Genomic DNA, 19,172 nt, shown 5'->3' on the forward strand with positions numbered 1-19,172 from the left:
AAAATTATCATCACCATCATCATACACACCCGACTGTCTGTACAGTTATCACATCATACCATTTAACACGCAGAATCACCAAGCAGAATCACCATGGCACCCACCTTTGAAGAAGCCCTCACCTCTACCTTTACCCTCGCGCCTCCCCCCAAGAGCCCTCTGGCGCGCTACCGACTCCTGTCTCCCACAGCAGGAGTGAGAGTCAGCCCGCTGTGCTTGGGTGGTTTAAACATCGGTGATGAGTGGTACGCCGCCCCCCGATCCCCCTTTCCTTCCCACCAGAGTTAAGCTAACCCACATAAAGGAAAGCCCTCATGGGCGAAATGACCCAACCCCAAGCCTTCTCCCTCCTCGACTACTTCTACTCGGCCGGAGGCAACTTCATCGACACGGCCAACGCCTACCAAAAGGAGCAGTCTGAGCAGTGGATCGGGGAGTGGATGGCCCGGCGTGGGGTCAGAGATCAGATGTGTAAGTCCCTCCCCCCCTGCCTTTCTCTTCAAGGGCGGAGCTGACGATAAAGGGGCGCAGTCATCTCAACCAAATACAGCAACAACTTCCGCGCCGGCCACGGCGAAACCGAGATCATGGCCAGCTACATCGGCAACGGCACCAAGTCATTACACACCAGCGTTCACGCCTCGTTAAAGAAGCTACAGACGGGGTACATCGACCTGCTCTTCGTCCACTGGTACGACTACGCGACTTCAATCCCGGAGTTGATGCAGAGTCTCAACGTGCTGGTCAATCAAGGAAAGGTGCTGTATCTTGGGATCAGCGACGCGCCGGCGTGGGTGGTGACAAAGGCGAATCAATACGCGAGGGATCACGCGCTTAGGGGGTTTAGTGTTTACCAGGGTGAGTGGTCAGCTGTGGCGAGGGATTTTGAGAGGGATATTATACCGATGTGTAGGGAGGAGGGGATGGGGATCATGCCTTGGGGTGCGTTGGGGGGTGGGAATTTCAAGAGTGAGGGGGGGCAGAGGAGGGCAGAAGGGGGGGTGAAGGGGAAGGGTTCACGCGCCGGTTGGGGAGAGACATGTCAAGGTTGCTAAGGCGTTGGGACGGGTGGCGGAGAGGAGGGGGACGGGGTTGACGAGTGTGGCGCTGGCATATGTGATGCAGAAGGCGCCGTATGTTTTTCCGGTCGTGGGGGGGAGGAAGATTGAGCATTTGAGGGAGAATATTGAGGCGTTGAAGGTGAGGTTGGAGAGGGAGGATTTTGAGGAGATTGAGGGAACGGTGGAGTTTGATTTGGGTTGGCCGAATAAGTTGCAGTTTGGGGGGAGGTTGCCGGAGAATATGCAGGATTTTTGGTTGATGGGGACGGCGGGGTGGTTTGATAATGTGCCGGTTGTGAAGGCTATTGTGCCGGCCAAGGAGGAGGAGGCTGGTGATCTGAGTAGTGATCATGCGGATGGGGCTAAGGTGGTGTCGTTGGTGAGTGGTGGGTGGAAGGGGGTCAAAGGTGAGTAACCTTGAGATGAGTTTTTTTGGCTTTTGTTTGAAGTTTCTTTCGAGGATAGATAATCTAGTTGTCTCTTTACCACCAATAACGTTATGACCAATGTGCATTAAGTGTACAGGTTTATGTGCGGTGTCCTGGGCCGTCTTGCTCCTTCCTTGATACTACCGCTCCTTCCTCGATACATCAGCCAGCCGCTCCGGAAGGTGCATCTGAACACATACCTTCCAACAGAGAATGTACCGGAAAGACTTTTCCGTTTAATGTAACACATGACTTGATTCCCATCCTCAGTTTTCTGTTCGACATCGAGACCTTGACTCGACAGTTCCTCTGGCTGTACTGGTGTCGCGGTGAGCCCCTGACCCCATGCACCTGGCTCTCAACCACGGTAGTCTTCACGATGGCCACCGAAGAAGGCGCGGAGACATACAAAATTCAGGTGACACCCCTTCAGCCAAGGTCCTCCAATCTTCGTACATATTCACGCAAGAAGTCAATCAGCAAGCTGCCGTCACTCAAGCCATCCCAGAAACAGTATCCTGTCAAGCCACCGCAACAAACTCAGCTAAATCTTCGAGTGACGAAGACACCGAGTAACGTTTCGAAGGCGGATGAGCCAAGACCCTCGAGTCGCATCGAGGTTGTCATTCCGGATACAGAGAGTGCTAGTTTCGATCCTCATGACTACGATGACGCCTATGTTGGTGAGGAGGAGGATGAAGTCGTGGATGACGACGTGGGCGGCAATGAAGTCGCGGAGAACTATGAAGTGGTATATGCAAGCGAAGGTGATGGTGAGAATCTGAACACAACAAGAAGAGAGTGTACGTGTGGTATTCCTGACAGAAACATGTGAGCCTGCTAACGTCCAAAATAGCCAACACAGTCTTCCTCCCGCCTGGCGCAGGGGAAGACGTGTATAATATACCAGATGACTTACCAGAAGACTTGCCGCCTGTCGTACCCAATAACAGTGATCGCCAGAAGAAGTCCAACGGCAGTGAACGCCAGAAGGACCCGGTCCAGGTTGTAATGCCATCAATAACACCACACTTCACACAACAGATGATTCGCGGCCGACCGCCCGGCAATGGTCCTCGACGCCCTCACCTAATCTTCAACAAGCTCCCTTCGAGAAGCCGCTTCAAAAAGCTCCCGCAGAAATCCGGACGACAGACCTCGGCTCTCCGCTCCAACCCAGGCGACGGTTTCTCAGACGATGAAATCAAACGCTCTGGCCTCGTACTCCGTCGCAGTGCGAAGCAAAACACATCAATCACACGCGTGGCTGACACTGATATCCCCCGCAGACCACCACTTCCCAGGCTCAAGCAGGACAAGAGAAGGGCAGACTCGGAGGACAGTGTTTTCGAGATCAGACCAAGAAAGAGGACAAAATGCACCCAAGAGCAGCCAGACTCAATCGCCAATCGGTCAACTCAATGGAGATCAACTCCTCGGATTGCAGTCCCAACACAGATCCTCATTCCACCTCTCCGCCAGCCCAGTAATTCCAAGGCCAGGGTTATCGTCCATCCACCCACAAGTGATGAGGATGAGGAATCAGAGTACAACCCAGACGACAGAGTCATTATCACCCAAAGCAGAGACTTCATTACCTCATCAGACTTGCGAACCACTGAGGACGAGGAGGACGAGGAGGACGAGGACGAAAAGGAGGAGGACGAGGAGGAGGACGAGGAGGACGAGGACGAGGACGAGGAGAAAGAGGAGGACGAGGAGAAAGAGGAGGACGAGGAGGAGGGCAGTGGTTATGCAACATACATCTCCGAGACTTTCACCGGAGGCCAACGATCGAGCTCAGTACCTGTCGAGCCCACAGTACAGAGTGACAGTGCAGGCAACGGGGTGGATGCCGGGGTGCAGATTACTCAGGGGCTGGAAAAACGGAGAGGGTTGAAGAGGAGTAAGACGCAGTAGAGAGGCGCAAGGGCACAATGACTGGCCATGTAAAGGATTGACAATATTTTGGAACGTAGGGGGAAGACTGTAGGAAAGAAAGGGCGGAAAGAAGGAGGGGGATGTATTCAACATGCTTGACAATCTTTGCTGCACATAGCTTCTCAGCGGTTGGCTTGAACATCACCCTGCATATTTAGGCCATTAATCAGACAGCGACCTTGCTCTTCTTGGCTATTTTTATTTGTTACATTGTCATCATCAATATGTTCTCTTGCCAGCACCAAAAAAAACAACCTGAAAAAAACACGAATTCTCGATTCCCATTCCCAAACGCCTGGAACATTAAAAAGCAAGAGATATCTTCCCTCTCATCATCTCGAACTCCTAGTAGACCACAAACGGGCTCCTTATTTGGTCCCCTTTCCCTTGGCCTCCGTCTCCCCCAGCTCCCTCACAAACACCCTTGTCCTCCCCTGCCCGGTATAATCCTCCATCCCCGTCTCAAACCCAGGGCAAACCCCAATAGCGAGGTACTTCCCATCCCCACTGAACCCCAAGCTCGCCACCGCCTCGGGGAACTTTTGATACTGCCTCATCCTCCTCTTGGCCTCGGCATCCCAAAGCGCGACCGTCCCATCACCACCACCAGAGGCAAAAGTGCCGTATACCGGGTGAAAAGCGAGGGCGTTGACAGGATAAACTATATCCCCACCACCTTCTTCTTCCGGGGCGGCCTGCCGGTGGCACTTGAACGCGTATTTCCTCGCCTGCGATTCGGGCGTGTCCTCGAACCACTCCACCGCCACCCTCCCCTCAATCGAGGAAGTAGCATACCCAGCATCATTGGGCATGCACGCCACCGCGCGCGTCAAAAACTTGAGCGACGACTCCCTCGTCTGCCATGGGGCGGGAGGACTGGTGGCAGCCGCCAAGGTAGGCAAATCATAAATATGCACCAACCTCGCCGTCATAGCCACCACCAACTTCGTCGGGGACGATGACAAGGCGTGAGGTTTCCCGGGAAGGGGGATGACCAACGGGTCCGACCCCGGTTCGGAAAGCTTGTGGACGTGGAGGGTGTTGTCCCAGCTAGCGGAGATGAGGAGGTTGTGCGCGGAAGAGTAAACTACGCAGCGAACAGGCTCGGAGTGTTTCGACAGGACGGTCTGCTCGCCAGAGATGAGGTCGATCTTCTTGACTTGTCGGTCCATGCCTGCGGTGTAGGCATCATTGTTGGAGGCATCGCCGAAGCAGACGTCTAGGACAGGGGCGCGGTGCTCGTATTTGTTGAGAAGATTGGCGTTGTCGCCTTCGCCTTCGGTGAGTTGGTAGAGGTAGACGTGCCTGTCCCAGGAGGAGACGAGGAGGCGGTGGGAGGAGTCGGGGGAGAAGACGAGGGAGGAGACGGCGTCGGTGGGGGGTTGGGGGAGTTCGAATTGTGTTGCTGTTTTATCACCCTATTAATATATACACGTATCATCGATGATGTATAAAGATGCGCGAATACATACAAGGAGCCATTTTGTCCTGATTTCTCCGTTGTGTGGTGGGAAAGCTGAATCCTGTTGAACAATCAATCACCGTTTGGGAGCTCTCTCGCAGATGGGAACTGTTGCGAAAGAGCTCCAATGCGACAACCAATCTCTGGGCAATGGCAGTAAACAAGCCTTGGCATATTCTGCCGTCCCACACCGCTATTATTTTCCAGACGACCGGTCCCCTATGGCCCCCCACTTGCCGCCCCTAGGTTGCGGTCAGCGTCATCGTCTCCCGCTAATCTTTTGGCGGGGCAGATGCAAGCACCGTGAAGCTGTCAAATGTCAACCAACTACTGAACCGAACCATCCAGAACACATCACTCTCACGCGACGCGATTAACATTGAGGCTCACAACACCACCCTTTCGACGAAACACACACCTTTCTTACAACTCTCCCACAACGCACAACACAAAATGCCCTTCGGACAACTCGTCCTCGGCAGCCCAGGCGCAGGCAAAAGCACCTACTGCGATGGAAGTACGTTCCTCCCCTCATTCTACCCCCTTTTCCCATACTAACCTCCCCCTGCCCCAGTGCACCAGTTCATGTCCGCTATAGGGCGCCAATGCTCCGTCATCAACCTCGACCCAGCCAACGACCAAGCCTCGTACCCCTGCGCCCTCGACATCCGCGACCTCGTCACCCTCGAAGAGATCATGTCCGACGACCGGCTCGGCCCCAACGGCGGCGTCCTCTACGCCCTCGAAGAGCTCGAAAACAACTTTGAGTGGCTAGAAAACGGGTTAAAAGAACTCGGCGACGACTACGTCCTGTTTGACTGCCCGGGGCAGGTCGAGCTGTATACGCATCACGCTTCCTTGCGCAACATCTTTTACAGATTGCAAAAGAGGTTAAATTACAGAGTATGGCACAACATCTTTGCTGGCTAATTCTGCTGTATGCTGACTGGTTGTCTACAGCTAGTAGCAGTCCATCTATCCGACTGCTTCTGCCTAACCCAACCATCTCTCTACATCTCCACCGTCCTCCTCTCCCTCCGCGCTATGCTCCAAATGGACCTCCCTCACATCAACGTCCTCACCAAAATCGACAAGATTTCCTCCTACGACCCCTTACCCTTCAACCTCGACTTTTACACTGAAGTCCAAGACCTCTCCTACCTCATGCCCATCCTCGACACCGAAGCACTAGCCATTCGTAGCGACAAATTCGGCGCCTTGAACAACGCCGTCGCAAACCTCGTCGAGCAGTTTGGGCTAGTAAATTTCGAGGTGCTGGCGGTAGAAAACAAGAAGAGCATGATGCACCTCTTGAGGGTCATCGACAGGGCGGGAGGGTATGTGTTTGGTAGCGCCGAAGGAGCTAATGACACCGTTTGGCAAGTCGCGGTGCGAAATGATTCGTCATTGCTGGATAGTATCGATGTCCAAGACCGGTGGATAGATAACAAGGCCGAGTATGACGAGCGGGAGAGGCTAGAGGAGGAGGAGCAAGAAAAGATCAGGGAGGCCCAGGCCCAGGCCCAGATGGATGCTGCTGGTCCGGTGCCTGGGTTGCCCCAGCTAGGTCCGGGTGATGGCTCGGGGATCAAGGTAGTTCGTAAAAAGAAGTAAACACTTGGCTTTGAAACTAAAACTCAATCCTCAACCATATCATCCTCAGAAGCGGAGTCAACATCTTGACCTCCAAGAATGGGAAGAGTGCGCTGCTGGCTATTATTGTCCCCGCGCAGCAAAGCACCTAGAGAATCGGAGGAGCTTTTGCCTTTAAGCTCCTCCTTGGCGGCGAGAACGAGAAGTCTGGCGCGGCGAATGGTCTCCTTTTCGACCTTGCGCATGGTGCCGCTCACGCGGACGACGCGGTAGATGCAGGGGCGGCCGTTCTTCATTGGACAAGATTGCATGAATGACAGGGCGGCCCAAACGAGGCGGTAGTGGTCGCGGGAGACGCGGAGGATGAACGTTGAGGTGGCGGGGGAGAAGTATTTGACCTGGAGGTTGTGGTTTACCTTTCCTGCGCCGCAGTCGCCAAACAAGGAGGTGACTTCGTTGCGGACGTCCTTCAGTAGGGTTTGGGGTTTGAGGTCTGAGTTGGTGGGCTGGTTGTAGAGGAGGAGGTCGGAGACGGGGACGGGTACGGGTACGGGTACGGGTGTGCTGGTGGAGGGTGGGAGGTCGGTGTAGAGGATGTTGACTAGGAGGTAGCGGTCTTTGAGGCGGACCATGATGAGGTCTTGAAAATCTAATGAAGGGTTGGTGCAAAGTTTGTTGCGAGGGAAAGTTGATGTTGACTGATGTGTGAGGAGAAGGGTGAGAAATGCTTGGCTTATCGATAAAACATTGTGATGGGCGAGCCCAAGTTTAAAGTAAAAGTGGGGCGCTGTTAAATGCATCCCTGAAGAGCGCAGAGCCTCTTCATCACAACAACACAACACACCATCTCGAACACATTCGCAGAAAACCATCCATTAACCAGGGTCATATTCCCAACCTGCCATCTTCCCTGAAACCCACGCTATAGCTGTCCACCGCCTTTTGGTTATGGTAGTCCCTATCATACAGCCTTCATTTGAACTCAGACCCAAAACCCATCCATCATCATCAAACCCGGCTCAATCAATCATTCATTCAATCCCAAGTCCCTGAGTTTGTAATCCTGAGTCTCCAATGAAATAACCCCCCGCCCCTTCCATTGGTCATCCCTCATGAGTGTCCCCCATTCCGATCCTTGACATGTAAGAAAGGTTGCCCTTGCTTGTATATTACTCCCACAGAGACCAACTATCCCATTCGCCTTCTGTGCTGAAAACAGGTACTCAGCCAGCCAATTCTACCGGTGCGCCTCGGTAAACAGGCTTAAACCTGCTCAGCACCCCACCCAGCATCAGCCTCGCGCATATTGGCGGGGGGCTCGATGGAGGGGATGAACTCCAAAGCGACGTAAGCAGCACCAGCCAGACCAATAAGCGAGCCCATGATGATCCTGAGAGTGCCGTCGTGGAGAAGGATGGTGCCGATGAAGATGTAGACTAGAAAAAAGTTGCCATGTCAGCTGGAACCCCAACCATTAGCAGCCCGGCATAAAATATACTTACAAACACCACGACCAATGAACGAGAACAAGAAAGATCCGTAGCGCGAGACCTGAGGAGGGATCTGGAACTCGAGGAGAGCGGTGGCCAGACCAAAGAGAATCACGTAGACGCCGATAATCGACGACTGGCTGTTATTCCGTTGGTAACGATCCTATATTAAGTATTGGGTATATCACCAAAAACTTACAAGCCAACGGGGAAAAACTGGGAGATACCGCCAGCGACCATAAGACCACCCACCACCAAGTTCACAATGCGGCTGTGAAAGGGAATAGTTAGCATATGTTTTGTTCTTTCATCATCCCAAGATATAACACGGCCAGCGATGTCCAAGCTCCATCACGTCGACCCTTGCAAATCCCGACGACTGATGCTGTTTCGGCAGTGCATCGCAACCTAGTAGCCACACACTTCGTCCTTCATCGCTAATACAACGCAGGGTCTCGAGGCTCGGTCAGGCGTTCTCGATGCGGCGTCGTCATTGATCCAATACCATCACCGACGTCCAACCCTTCTCGTGCATCGCGCCAATCTATTTGATAGCGCACGATGGGTAGTCGCATTCCGCTATTCCTACCGTCGTCATTGCCCTCCCCCCTCATTTGATCCAACCTCCTCCCCTCTACAGCGCCGCGCAACAACAACCTCGATCCGATATAACAAAAAACAAAACCTACAAGATGTTTGAGAAATCCATCGTATCTTTCCAATCGAGTCTTTGTAACTCTGTCCGTGTCTTGCTTCCGTGTCTCGAAGTTCGTCGGTCGGTGGGAATCGGAATGGGAATGTCTTGTCGTTTTTGCTAATTGCGCGGCGTTGTTTGGGTGATAGTTACGTGTTCCTTTCTTTTGACGTCGTGCAAAAATGAAAAAAGATTCTAGAAAGAAAAAAAAGGAGCTGCCTTAGGGAAGCTTGCGAAACATAAACTTGGTCAGGGAAACCGACAGGGGGAGCTCTTCCGAACAACCAAGAGACGGAACCCCAAATGACGCGGCGCGGCGCAACGTGGTGGTGCGGAGGGCTTCCGTGTATTAGGTAAGACTCCTCCGAACCCCGGGTCCAACTCAACAACCGAAGAAATCTCAAACATCAGGAGGACTTAGGGGATTTGATTGCAAAAAGATGGAGGTGGTTTACTTGAAGTATATAAAGGTTTGAAGACAATATCATCATCACTGTATTTTTGAAGAATGCAGACCCAAGATACCTAGGTTGTCAGTTCCAATAGTTACACTTCCCAAAGGGGCTAAGCCTCAAGTACGATATCATCCGAACGCGGTTTCATGATCCCCCTCCCCTCGCCCACCATACCAACATAGATTAAATATTTTCCAGGAACCGGGTTGGTGGTATCATTCCTATCGATTGCAACTCTGCAAAAGTATGGCTCAGATGGTTCAAATGAGAGTGAAAAGTGATTGTAATACTGTTGAAGATTGATTGATTGGGATTGCCGTGTCCTCTAGTAAAGGAACCCCAAGCACCTATATACCAGCTTTCTCTACCACCCGAAACGCCAAAGGCCGGTCGCTATCCCGTGCTGTCTGTTTAAACTCCAAACCCGTGCGGGCCCAATGTTGCTTTTCTCGCCCCATGCACTCCACAGAGAACCCCAGGCCCAATGCACCAACCCAAAGCCCATAACAAGATTATTATCCAGCAAATGGTGATTACCCATCCAACTCAGCCAACTCCCTCTCCTTCTGCTTCAACATCTCCCTCATCCTCTCCGCCTCCAAAGCCAACACAGCCCTCCTCTCCGCCTTCTTCTGCTCCGCATCGCTTGCTCCCATCAAACTCCCCGGACTAGGCAGCCTATCCTGCCTTGCCCCCCCTTCCTCCCCCTCCCCCCTCCCCATCATCGTGGGGTTCAAAATACTCTTGATCGAACTTAACCTCTTCGTCTGCTCCCCACTCTCCCCCTCCGGATCCGTTGCCGAAAACGACCTCTTCCTCGACGGTGACAAGAAACTCGCCGGTGACAACGACGTCTGCCGATCCCCACCCATATTCATCAACATAATCGGCGCCAACCTGTTCTCATTGTTGAGCGATTCCGGCTTCGACTGCGATTGCTGACTGGGCTGAGAGGAGTGGTACTGTGCCAGGTCGCTAGATGGTAACGGGGAGGTTTGCCTATTTTGCATGAGGACATCCTCCGGGACTAGTTTCAACGAGGATTCCTGTTGTTGCGATTGTGATTGCTGCTGTTGCTGTTGCTTCTTGCCAAAGCCCAGATTGACAGACCCATCGGCGTTCATCGTGCCACGCTCTTTTGGCGCCTCTGGTGATGGCGACTGCGAGTAGGGGCGGTCGAGCGTGGCACTCTCCATTTCTGGGCTGCCACCGGCGGCGGGGATGACTCTTTTCCTACGCTTGATGACGGATTTCTTCATCGTGACTGGGCGGTGGACGCCATGGAGTTTGTAGTAAAGACCTTTGAGAGGGTCAGCATTGGTGTATTCAAACATCGTCAGCGCTCAACACCTACCACAAGCATTGCAAATCGTATGCCCAGCCTCATCCCTCCGCCAAAGAGGAGTGATCGTAGTCCCGCAATTCTGGCACGCAATCACAACAGTCGTGTTCTGACTCTGGATATGAAGCGCGCCGATATCAATGGGAGTTGGCCCGTCGCCGTCGCTCGGAGTCGACGCTTTCGTCACAGCTGCTCCACCGCTACCACATCTCAAGACGCCGCTCTTTGACAGCCTATTGTTGTACGCCGGGCAACCACCGCACCCTTCAGCACCGCCGGTGCCATTGCATTTTCCACCACCAGGACAGGTGCCACTCGAAACTTGATCCGCGTTGACATATGTCGCTGCCGGGCTAGGAGCGAGCGCAACCTGAGCTTTCGGAGAGAGCTTGGCCGAAGGCTGACGAGTGCTAGGGATAACGTTTGGGGGACGCTTCAGATTAACCGGTCGGTGCGTGTTTCGAGCCTTGAGATACAATCCACACGCATTGCAAATCGTGGCCCCCTGTGGTGATCTTCTCCAAAGAGGGGTTTGTGTTGTGCCGCAGTTACTACAAAATTGTCAGACAAAGTCCTGGCCGAGCAACGTGGAGTTTTTCCTCACCTGCAAACCTGGCCGGCATGACCTTGAGTAGAGCTAGCAACACTTTGACTTGAAGGACTGTGGGCAATCGACTGAGGACTCGGCGGGTTGGGAGTAAAAGCAGTCGCCCGAGATAATAGTGGCGAGTCTTGAGGTCCTGATGTTTCATCTGGTTGCCCATTTGACTCCATTTTTGAACGGTCCGAATTACTCGTAGCTGCTTTGGAAGTGACAGGTCTTGTTGGCAGGGCAGTTCGTCGAGGAGCTTGCGCCGTTTCTGTCGGTGGCGGAGATTGTGGGACCGGAGACGCTTCTGACAACGCCATCATCGTAAGTTACAGGCGAAGGGATACGCTCTGTTATAATACGGCAAGGTGAAGAGTTCGGGGTTGGGAGCGAAAATATGCCCCAACATATGACGGAAATGGCCGTGGGCTAGTGTCGAGCCGTCCAGCGAGCGAGGCTGAAATCTCAACCTAATCGAACGAAGAGTGGTCTTTTGTCTATATAGAAAACGAGCGGCGCTAGCAGCCAGTCTAAGGGGAGTGAGATTGCCCTGTTTGACTGATTGATAAGAGCTGCTGCTGTCGTGGATGGGACAAGGCCAGCACGCCACTATGGATTCGAATCCGAAGGAACCGTTGGAGGGGCGACTTATTGCTGGAGCAGGTGATAATGGTGGAGAGTGACACCACTGGGCGATTGGGTAATTGGTCTGTTGTGGTGGGATGATGTTGTCTACCAAGGTCGACGAGATGGGAGAAAGAAGATGGTGAGCAGGTTCGGAGCAAAGAGTATTTTGTCAGATGAAGGGGCATGGGGGGGGGGGGATAGGGGGAGCCCCCAAGTGCAAATGATCAACTGCGTGGGATGCCTACTCCACCGCTCCACCAAGGCCGTGGTTATCTGATCTAGGCCGAGCGAAGAAGGGTCCGGGGATCTGATACCGATCTGTCTTCTAGGCCTGGACTATTGATTTTCTGGACCCGGAAGACCCAAGGATGCTACGCCGTATTCAACTGACCGGGGACAGGATGGGGACAAGACAGAACTACAGGACCTCACAAATCCGTCCCGGGCTCGTCTTGGTGATCTCTGGAGATGTGGTGATGGACAGTTCGGACTTGCAGCGGTTTGGGCAGCTAAAATCTAGAGAGGCAGACCTCCGTGGTTGGGGCTGTTCCCGAGAGAAAAGGAAGGACCAGCTGGGTTTCGAAGCCCATCCCGGAAGATTGGGTCCACTTGGAAGCGCGTCTAGCGAATCAGGGGGCTGTCAATGTCAGCAGACAAGGTCTTAGTGGTCTTGACCGGGGTGTCCTGGGACTTCCCAGCAGCGTCCGTCATTACGTAGGCAGCGCGGGCTGCGAGCGTGAATCCTGCATTATGTATTAGAAAGCGTTGAGAGAAAATGGTGGGCCCCAATGCAACATTCTTGCTACGATATGTTCTTGATACGCAGCAAGAACTGATTTTTTTTTTCATCTCAGCGAAAAGCTTGCGCCTCTGTGGGACCAAGGGTGTCGCGGTCGGCTGCCCCATCTCCGCCGCATCAGGAGGTTGGCCTTGGCGCTGCCGTGATCTGCGCATTGCCAGGACACCCAAAACTCCACCTCCGAATCAGATTGGCTCCTTGTCGACAAGATTGCAGCGACACCATACCCGATATGCCGTGTGACCTGACAAGGACCCGGGACCGCCTTGTGCACTCCCTCTTTGTAACAAAGTGGACATATCTCGCGATCATGTGGACATACGATATCATATAGTTAGTGCGCGGGGGAAGAGAAAGAAAGATACGGAGTCGCTTGTTGTTGGGCAGAACGGCTGCTACAACCGAATGATGCGATTTGATTATCAGATCATCAAGACAACGGCGGCGAGCGATTGCTATCCGAATCTTCGATAACCAACTTCGGCTTCCCCAGACGAAACTGGGCCCGAAGGTGCCAAATCCGGTTGGCCTGCTGGCGCCGTCTTCCCATTCGCCCCGTTTTCGGCGCGACTGGTTGCCTTAGCATTGCCTTGGTATCTCGGGCTCGTCGGCTGATCATCCTATTTGACAACCCATATGCCGCCAAGCATTTTTATCAATTCCATCAACGAAAGTTGCCCCCAACATCACTATCACCCAAGATTATGATGTTCGAATCAGCTTACAAGCGACAGCACAAGAAGCGGGTCCGAGGTTTAATTTTTTGCGTGGTTTTTTCCATCAATGGCTTCATGTGTTTTTTTTCTCCCTCAATGTCGTTTCGGTTGAATAAAATACTCCTCAACTCTGCTCCTCATCCGGACGTTTGAGAGAAAAAAACACAGCCCCCCAAAAATTCTAGAACAGGGCTCCGCTGTCGTCTGCCGGCTCTTCGTTACAGCCAACTCCACCGAAGAGAGGTCCGAATCCGGGGTACAGGATAATCAAGATCCATTTGATTGGTCTCGTCCTACAAGAAAAGATCTTAGCGGCATGGTGGAATACCATGTCGATCCACTGCGGCATTGGAATTGCAAATCCAAACCACCAGATATCGGCGCTGCAAATCTGGCATATTCTCTTACACCCTCTTCTGCAAAGCCCCCGTCTCTAAGTGGTAGATATTTCCCGGAGATATAGATTCCGTGAATCCACACAATCGGTAATTTTCTCAATGGGCTAGATGTTTAGCCCGTTGAACAGAACTAGCAACATCCTAGCAAAGCACAACCACATGTTTGGTGTAGTAGAGCTTCGAATGACGGCAACTCTTTAGAGAACAAGTGTTTGCCTCGGTTATGACAGTGAAATTAAAAACAAATTAATCACCCAGTCCTGCTAACACATGGCTGATGTTACAATGATGAATATCAACTCCTCCCAGGGTATATATATACTACACAACAAGATCAAAGATGCGAAGACAAAGGCAACAAATCAGAAGAAAAGAAAATAAGAAAAGAAAAGAAAAATCATCAGCAATAACCTCATGAACGCTATGTCCCTTCCATGACCATGAACTCATCAAGTCATAATACCCCCCTCCCCCAACCCCAAATCCAGTATTCGCAATCGACCACCAAAGCAGTCTACAAGTCTGGATCATCAGACTCGGATAACTCCGCCATCACTCCTTCGACATTCAGCAGATCAATCATCGCTTCCCTCGCCAAGTGAACAGGAATCGCAATGGACAGCGCATTCCAAAGCCACTGCCCCCGATCATTCATCGGGACCTGATGCAGAATGACAATCGGGTTCTTTGACGACGACGGATCAAAGCTGCTCAACATGACCATGTGCTGAATGACAGAAAACTGGTAAAGCGTCGGTGGCTTGGAGACAAACCTGTTGCCCCTCGCAAGAACCTCGCGCCATCGTTTCCCCAGAGCTCTCAACCTCCTCTCGATGCTGCGAGACATGGCATCTTCAATCTCTCTGTCGTAGCTGCTCCCCTCTTCGTCGCTATCATAGGCAAAAGAATCGTGATCAACCCCCATAGAGTTGTCTCGAGAAATGGGCATGTTGAGTAGCCGCGCAGTGTAGTCGTGCACCAGAACAATTGAGAGTTCCTTGCGGGGAGTCATGCTAGCATCCTGCATCGACCATTTGATGTAACTCTTGATAGCCTTGACAATAAGACCGGACGCCTTGTCCTGGAGGCCGAGCTCCTCGTAGTCGGTGACGTGCTGGGAGAGGTAAAAGAGGTTCTCGAGTGCCTTGCCAGCTGTATTTCATGTTAGGTACTGTTATTATGGCAACCAAAAGGAGGTAGGGTATGTTACTTACCTGCGTGAATGCCCTTGTAGGCATGAATCACCACACGCTTCTCGCAATCCGAAGGAGTGAAAACATCGTCAAGATGAGGCTGATTGATGCCCCACATCTTGAAGCAGATTTTCCAGTTGGATGGAATCATGGGATGCAACCCACGCAGATAGATGAGCTTGTGGACCTTCTTTTGATCTTCGTTCCAGTCATCGTAGCCTTCCAACCGACTGACGCCTTCCTCATAATCGCCAATGATCTGAGGAATGGTGCCATAGTCATCCCAGTCGCTGCTTGTGTCGTAGCCATCTTCATGGATCTCCAGAGGCTTATCCTCCTGGATCATAGCCAGTCTGGAGGTTGGGCTGTATTGACCAAAGGATGGTTGTCGGCGTTTGGGGTAACCACCGCGTAGATGGTAACGAGACTCGGGGGTTCGTGGGTCAGAACTGGGTGGTGTAGAACCTTCCGAGTCGGTCATATCGACATCGCCATCGTCGTCTCGTTCAATGCTTTGCTTGATATCCTCCTCAATGCACTCTTGAAGACGGGAGTCTTCCTCATATCTGTCGCCATATTCGGATGTGGGTGGTGGGCTCAGGGGCAGAGGTGGGGAGGACTTGACTGACTCAACCCACGACCCGACGCTTGCCATGAGCTTTGGCAGCGATGAGAGCGCACCGGAGGGCCCCATCGCGACCACTGCGACTTTTCGAGGCCGAAATATCGGAATACTGTCAAGTAATTGAGATATCAAAGGGCCTGTCGTGTATTTCCTCGAGTTCCGTGATGGAGGGAAGGTTCTGAAATGGTGGCGGGCACAATTGACGATGGTTTTGTGGCTTGAGTTTGTGTTGGTTGCGACTTGTAAAGCTTGAATTCTTTCTGGAAGCTCGACAATCAATGTCTTTATGGAAAGCGCGGGAGAGAATGGAGGAGAAATGGGCTGCAAATGGGGAACAACGTGGGAACAACAGATCAAGTGAATGGCCTTTTCCGTCCCAAAAGTGAGGCTGCTCCCATAACGAACAGGAAACAATGGACAATGTGATGGTTTGTGTCTAGGTGTGCAAGGCAACTTCCGGAAGCAGATGAGTAGCAGCCACCTTCCCAATTGCAAGAACCGAGCTTCAGTTGGGCCCCCCCGGAACGTTATATCGGTAAACGGAATTCCTCCGGCGGATGACCAAGATGATTTTCATCTCAGCTGCATTCGGCGGCTCATGTGTGCAAATCATGTAGCCCGTCGTGGCCCAACGCCAGAAGTGACTGACAGGCTGGCGCAAGGCCATGTGGAAGCACGAATTGGGATTCAATTCTTCAAGGGAACAGGCAATTGTGCCCCTGATTCGTACCTGTCTGGCCTCAGTAAGCCATCACTTACATCATCACACCTCCCCAACGACATAAGGCAGCCAGCGAAAAGGATGCCCAATCTGCTAATAAACGGCAGCTGGCCAAGCGGCTCAGAGGATTGAATTGAGAGAGGCCAACGTGGGGGTTGAAGTTGGGGTTCAAGGTAAGGACGGGACATCTGGTGCAGGTGGTTGAACTCCTGCAGTAGTCCACCATTCATACTGGCAGTTTGTCTTGAAACACACTCTCTCATAGACATGGTCATGGAGGCAAACATGAGTTGACGTTGGAAACACATGTCGAACAGCGGATAGCTCCATCAATTGTATAAGTCAAGGTGGGGGGTACCTGGCAATGACCAGGTGCAGGGGTGAACAGCTTCCCAAGTTCCCACCTTCCAAGCCAAATGCCGACCCTCAGAAATGGCCCGTGCGCCCCTTCCACTTCACGCTAGCAATCCCTGTTCCTGTTTTCGCGTCGGGCGACTTTTTGATGCTCTGCAACTTTTTGTCTGGAAGTACCGAACGGTATGCGAATACATGCAACACTCGACTAGTTTCCAACGCCCATCCAACCCCAACAATGGCGACCGAATTCGAGAAAATGACCGTTACGCAGCTGCGGGCAGAGCTGAAGCGCCGCAAGCTTGCCACTACCGGTCTGAAGGCTGCGCTTGTTGCCCGTTTGGTGGACGACGAGGAAGGGCAAACTGCAGCGGCCGACCAAACAGCACAGGACGAAAGCCCCACCGACGAGCCGGAACCTGTTCAAGATGCGAATCCAGAAGCGGGGACAGAGAAACACGATGATGCCGCTATGGACGATGCGCCGGTAGCAGCTCCAGAGAAAGCCACTTCGCCAGCTCCCGCCTCGCCTTCCCCGGCTGTCAAAAACGCAGAGACTGTCACCACTCAACCTGATTCTGCCATCGAGCCTGAAATCACAACCCAACAAAACTCTAACCCTCCCCCCGAAGAACTTGCCGACGTCGAGACCGTCACTATTACCGAGATTGTTCAAGATACAGTTAGCCGAAAACGTCGGTCTAGAAGCCCTCCCCCGTCTGGTGACGAATCATCTAGCAAGCGAGCCCGACAAGACGACTGGGAAGAGAAGGCCGAGTTGGAGGAGTCGAGGAAGGAGCCAGCCTCACCGGCCGACAAGCACCTCGGCGAAATTACTCCCTTCGAAGTTGTGCCCCCAAGGAGCCCCGAAACTCGACTTCATGATGAGTCACCGCCTCACAAACGTCACGAGCGAGCTTGGGGTCAAAGGCTGGAGGGCAACCAACCCAGATACCAAGAGCAAAATATGGATATCGACGAGCCTATGGACGAATTTGGTCGAGTTGAGCGATCTAGGCACCCTGCCACGTCTGCGCTCTACGTCAAGAATTTTATGAGACCCTTGAGGGAGGCATCAGTGCGCGAGTATTTTGTCCACCTTGCCGCTTTCCCAGGCGCGCCCGTCGATGACAGCTGCATTATCGACTTCCACGTAGATCAAATGCGTACTCACGCTCTTGTTAAGTTCGACAGCGTTTCGGCAGCCTCGCGGGTCCGCACAGCGTTACATGGGAAGGTCTGGCCAAATGAGAGCACCAGAAAGGAACTTTGGGTTGATTTCATTCCCTCCGAGAAAGTCGCAGAGTGGATTGACCTCGAGCGCCAGCATGGTCGTCAGACACGCTGGGAAGTCATCTTCGAGGACGACCCAGACACCCAGGAAGTCGTCGTGGCCTCTCTGGTGCAGTGTGATGGGGCCAGTTCAGGAAACAACTCGGGCAACAGACCTGCCCGGCAACCACTTCCGTCCCCGGTTGTTCCCACTGGACCCGGACGGAGATTTGCTGAACTTGAAGGCCAAGGATTCCCTGCTGGTCCCCGCGTCCGTGGCAGAGGTCAAGCTAAGCACGACCTCGAGAACTTTGAAAACACGAAGAGAACTTCTACAGGCCCGCCGCTGTACTACCAGCCCGTGTCGGAAGAGTTGGCCCAGCGACGTCTCGACAATATGCAGTCCTACTACACCAAGGACCGCTACCGCGACATGGGCCGCGAGGACGAAATCAACCGGTACACTTTTGAGAGCGGAAGCCAGTTTGTGGATCGTGGAAAGGAGGTCTTTGTAGGTATTCGGCACCCTATTCGCGAAGCCAGGAAGCGTCGCGAGCGTAACGAGCTCCGACGTGGGCGTGGGCGTCGCACACCTTCTCCTCCTCCTTTCAGGCGCCAGGACGATAGGGCGTACCGGGTGCGTGATGACCGTGCCGGTGGTGGTAATTGGAGTCGGGATCGGTTTGAGGCCTTGGATAGGGAGGATGATCGGATTGGTGATGGTGATGCCGGCCCCAAGATTCATCCGGATCGCCGCCTTAGCATGGAGAGAACGGATAGAAACGATGACCGCCGCTGGGAGAGGGGGGATGATGTGCCCAGGTCAAGATTTGATGGTGCACCGTTGCCAACATATACTGGGCCGCCGAGGAACCACCGTCGCCGGGGTGGTGGTGGGGGTCGGAACAGGCGCTAAATATTTTGAGGAAAGGATGAAAGGGGGAGGGGGGGGGCCATCTGATCTGCACAAACTGGCAGAGGTGTTTGATCTATCAAGCCGTTTTTGTCTTTGTCGTTGTTTGACAGGGCGGCGTTGTAAGACTACATATAGGTGTCGAAGATGGGGCAACACTGCACTGACGATGGCGAAAAGGGAATATAGAGACGAGCGATGTCGAGAGAGCTAGCAGCAGCGGTGATTTGGTCATCGAGGGCAGATTATCACTAGCCCGGATCTGCAACGCCAGGATCAAGGTGGGACATTTTTTCTCTGAGCTTTTGCCCTTTCTATAAAGAAGCTACCTACTTGCTGGGGCTCAAAGAGGAGCACAGTATATAACTCGAGAGCTGAAACAAAAAATGAGTTGGTACATTGAGGAAAAGATGGATAAATACTAGCCGTATTCTTCAGGAGCTGAGCGGAGGAGATGATGGGATGGGGAGATGAAAAAAAGACATGGGGAGGAGAAGCT

The 19,172-nt window shown here is 52.9% G+C and overlaps 8 protein-coding genes across 8 annotated transcripts; 4 read left to right on the forward strand and 4 right to left on the reverse strand.

Annotated features, from left to right (window-relative positions):
- Positions 1–93: 93 nt before the first annotated feature.
- On the forward strand, positions 94–1,476 carry QC764_601770 (uncharacterized protein; the record flags this gene model as incomplete). The annotated part of the gene is made up of 4 exons (XM_062948691.1): positions 94–245; positions 305–471; positions 532–1,001; positions 1,036–1,476. 4 exons carry the CDS (start codon positions 94–96, stop codon positions 1,474–1,476), a joined length of 1,230 nt encoding a protein of 409 aa, XP_062797566.1.
- Positions 1,477–1,650: 174 nt separating this feature from the next.
- On the forward strand, positions 1,651–3,409 carry QC764_601765 (uncharacterized protein; the record flags this gene model as incomplete). Its single annotated transcript, XM_062948690.1, has 2 exons — positions 1,651–2,292; positions 2,346–3,409. The coding sequence occupies exons 1-2, from the start codon at positions 1,869–1,871 to the stop codon at positions 3,407–3,409; spliced, it is 1,488 nt and encodes a 495-aa protein (XP_062797567.1). The 5' UTR covers positions 1,651–1,868.
- Positions 3,410–3,562: 153 nt separating this feature from the next.
- BUB3 (mitotic spindle checkpoint protein Bub3) lies at positions 3,563–5,096 on the reverse strand. The gene is made up of 2 exons (XM_062948689.1): positions 4,903–5,096; positions 3,563–4,835 (listed from the first exon to the last, which is right to left on the reverse strand). The coding sequence occupies exons 1-2, from the start codon at positions 4,910–4,912 to the stop codon at positions 3,799–3,801; spliced, it is 1,047 nt and encodes a 348-aa protein (XP_062797568.1). The 5' UTR covers positions 4,913–5,096; the 3' UTR covers positions 3,563–3,798.
- A 58-nt stretch (positions 5,097–5,154) lies between these two features.
- Positions 5,155–7,365, forward strand: QC764_601750 (uncharacterized protein). Its single transcript, XM_062948688.1, has 3 exons — positions 5,155–5,409; positions 5,467–5,795; positions 5,853–7,365. The coding sequence occupies exons 1-3, from the start codon at positions 5,346–5,348 to the stop codon at positions 6,504–6,506; spliced, it is 1,047 nt and encodes a 348-aa protein (XP_062797569.1). The 5' UTR covers positions 5,155–5,345; the 3' UTR covers positions 6,507–7,365.
- POP5 (RNA-binding protein pop5) lies at positions 6,530–7,285 on the reverse strand (the record flags this gene model as incomplete). Its single annotated transcript, XM_062948687.1, has 1 exon — positions 6,530–7,285. One exon carries the CDS (start codon positions 7,283–7,285, stop codon positions 6,530–6,532), a length of 756 nt encoding a protein of 251 aa, XP_062797570.1.
- Positions 7,344–12,612, reverse strand: SFU1 (GATA type transcriptional activator of nitrogen-regulated proteins). The gene is made up of 6 exons (XM_062940951.1): positions 11,071–12,612; positions 10,479–11,017; positions 9,662–10,424; positions 8,175–8,246; positions 7,988–8,115; positions 7,344–7,921 (listed from the first exon to the last, which is right to left on the reverse strand). Exons 1-6 carry the CDS (start codon positions 11,376–11,378, stop codon positions 7,749–7,751), a joined length of 1,983 nt encoding a protein of 660 aa, XP_062797571.1. The 5' UTR covers positions 11,379–12,612; the 3' UTR covers positions 7,344–7,748.
- Positions 12,613–13,807: 1,195 nt separating this feature from the next.
- Positions 13,808–17,180, reverse strand: QC764_601710 (uncharacterized protein). The gene is made up of 2 exons (XM_062948686.1): positions 14,810–17,180; positions 13,808–14,747 (listed from the first exon to the last, which is right to left on the reverse strand). Exons 1-2 carry the CDS (start codon positions 15,480–15,482, stop codon positions 14,110–14,112), a joined length of 1,311 nt encoding a protein of 436 aa, XP_062797572.1. The 5' UTR covers positions 15,483–17,180; the 3' UTR covers positions 13,808–14,109.
- On the forward strand, positions 16,499–18,676 carry QC764_601700 (uncharacterized protein; the record flags this gene model as incomplete). Its single annotated transcript, XM_062948685.1, has 1 exon — positions 16,499–18,676. One exon carries the CDS (start codon positions 16,499–16,501, stop codon positions 18,674–18,676), a length of 2,178 nt encoding a protein of 725 aa, XP_062797573.1.
- Between the last annotated feature and the right edge of the window lie 496 nt (positions 18,677–19,172).

The sequence above is a fragment of the Podospora pseudoanserina genome, chromosome 6 (genome assembly GCF_035222485.1).
Source record: "Podospora pseudoanserina strain CBS 124.78 chromosome 6, whole genome shotgun sequence".
Taxonomy (NCBI): domain Eukaryota; kingdom Fungi; phylum Ascomycota; class Sordariomycetes; order Sordariales; family Podosporaceae; genus Podospora; species Podospora pseudoanserina.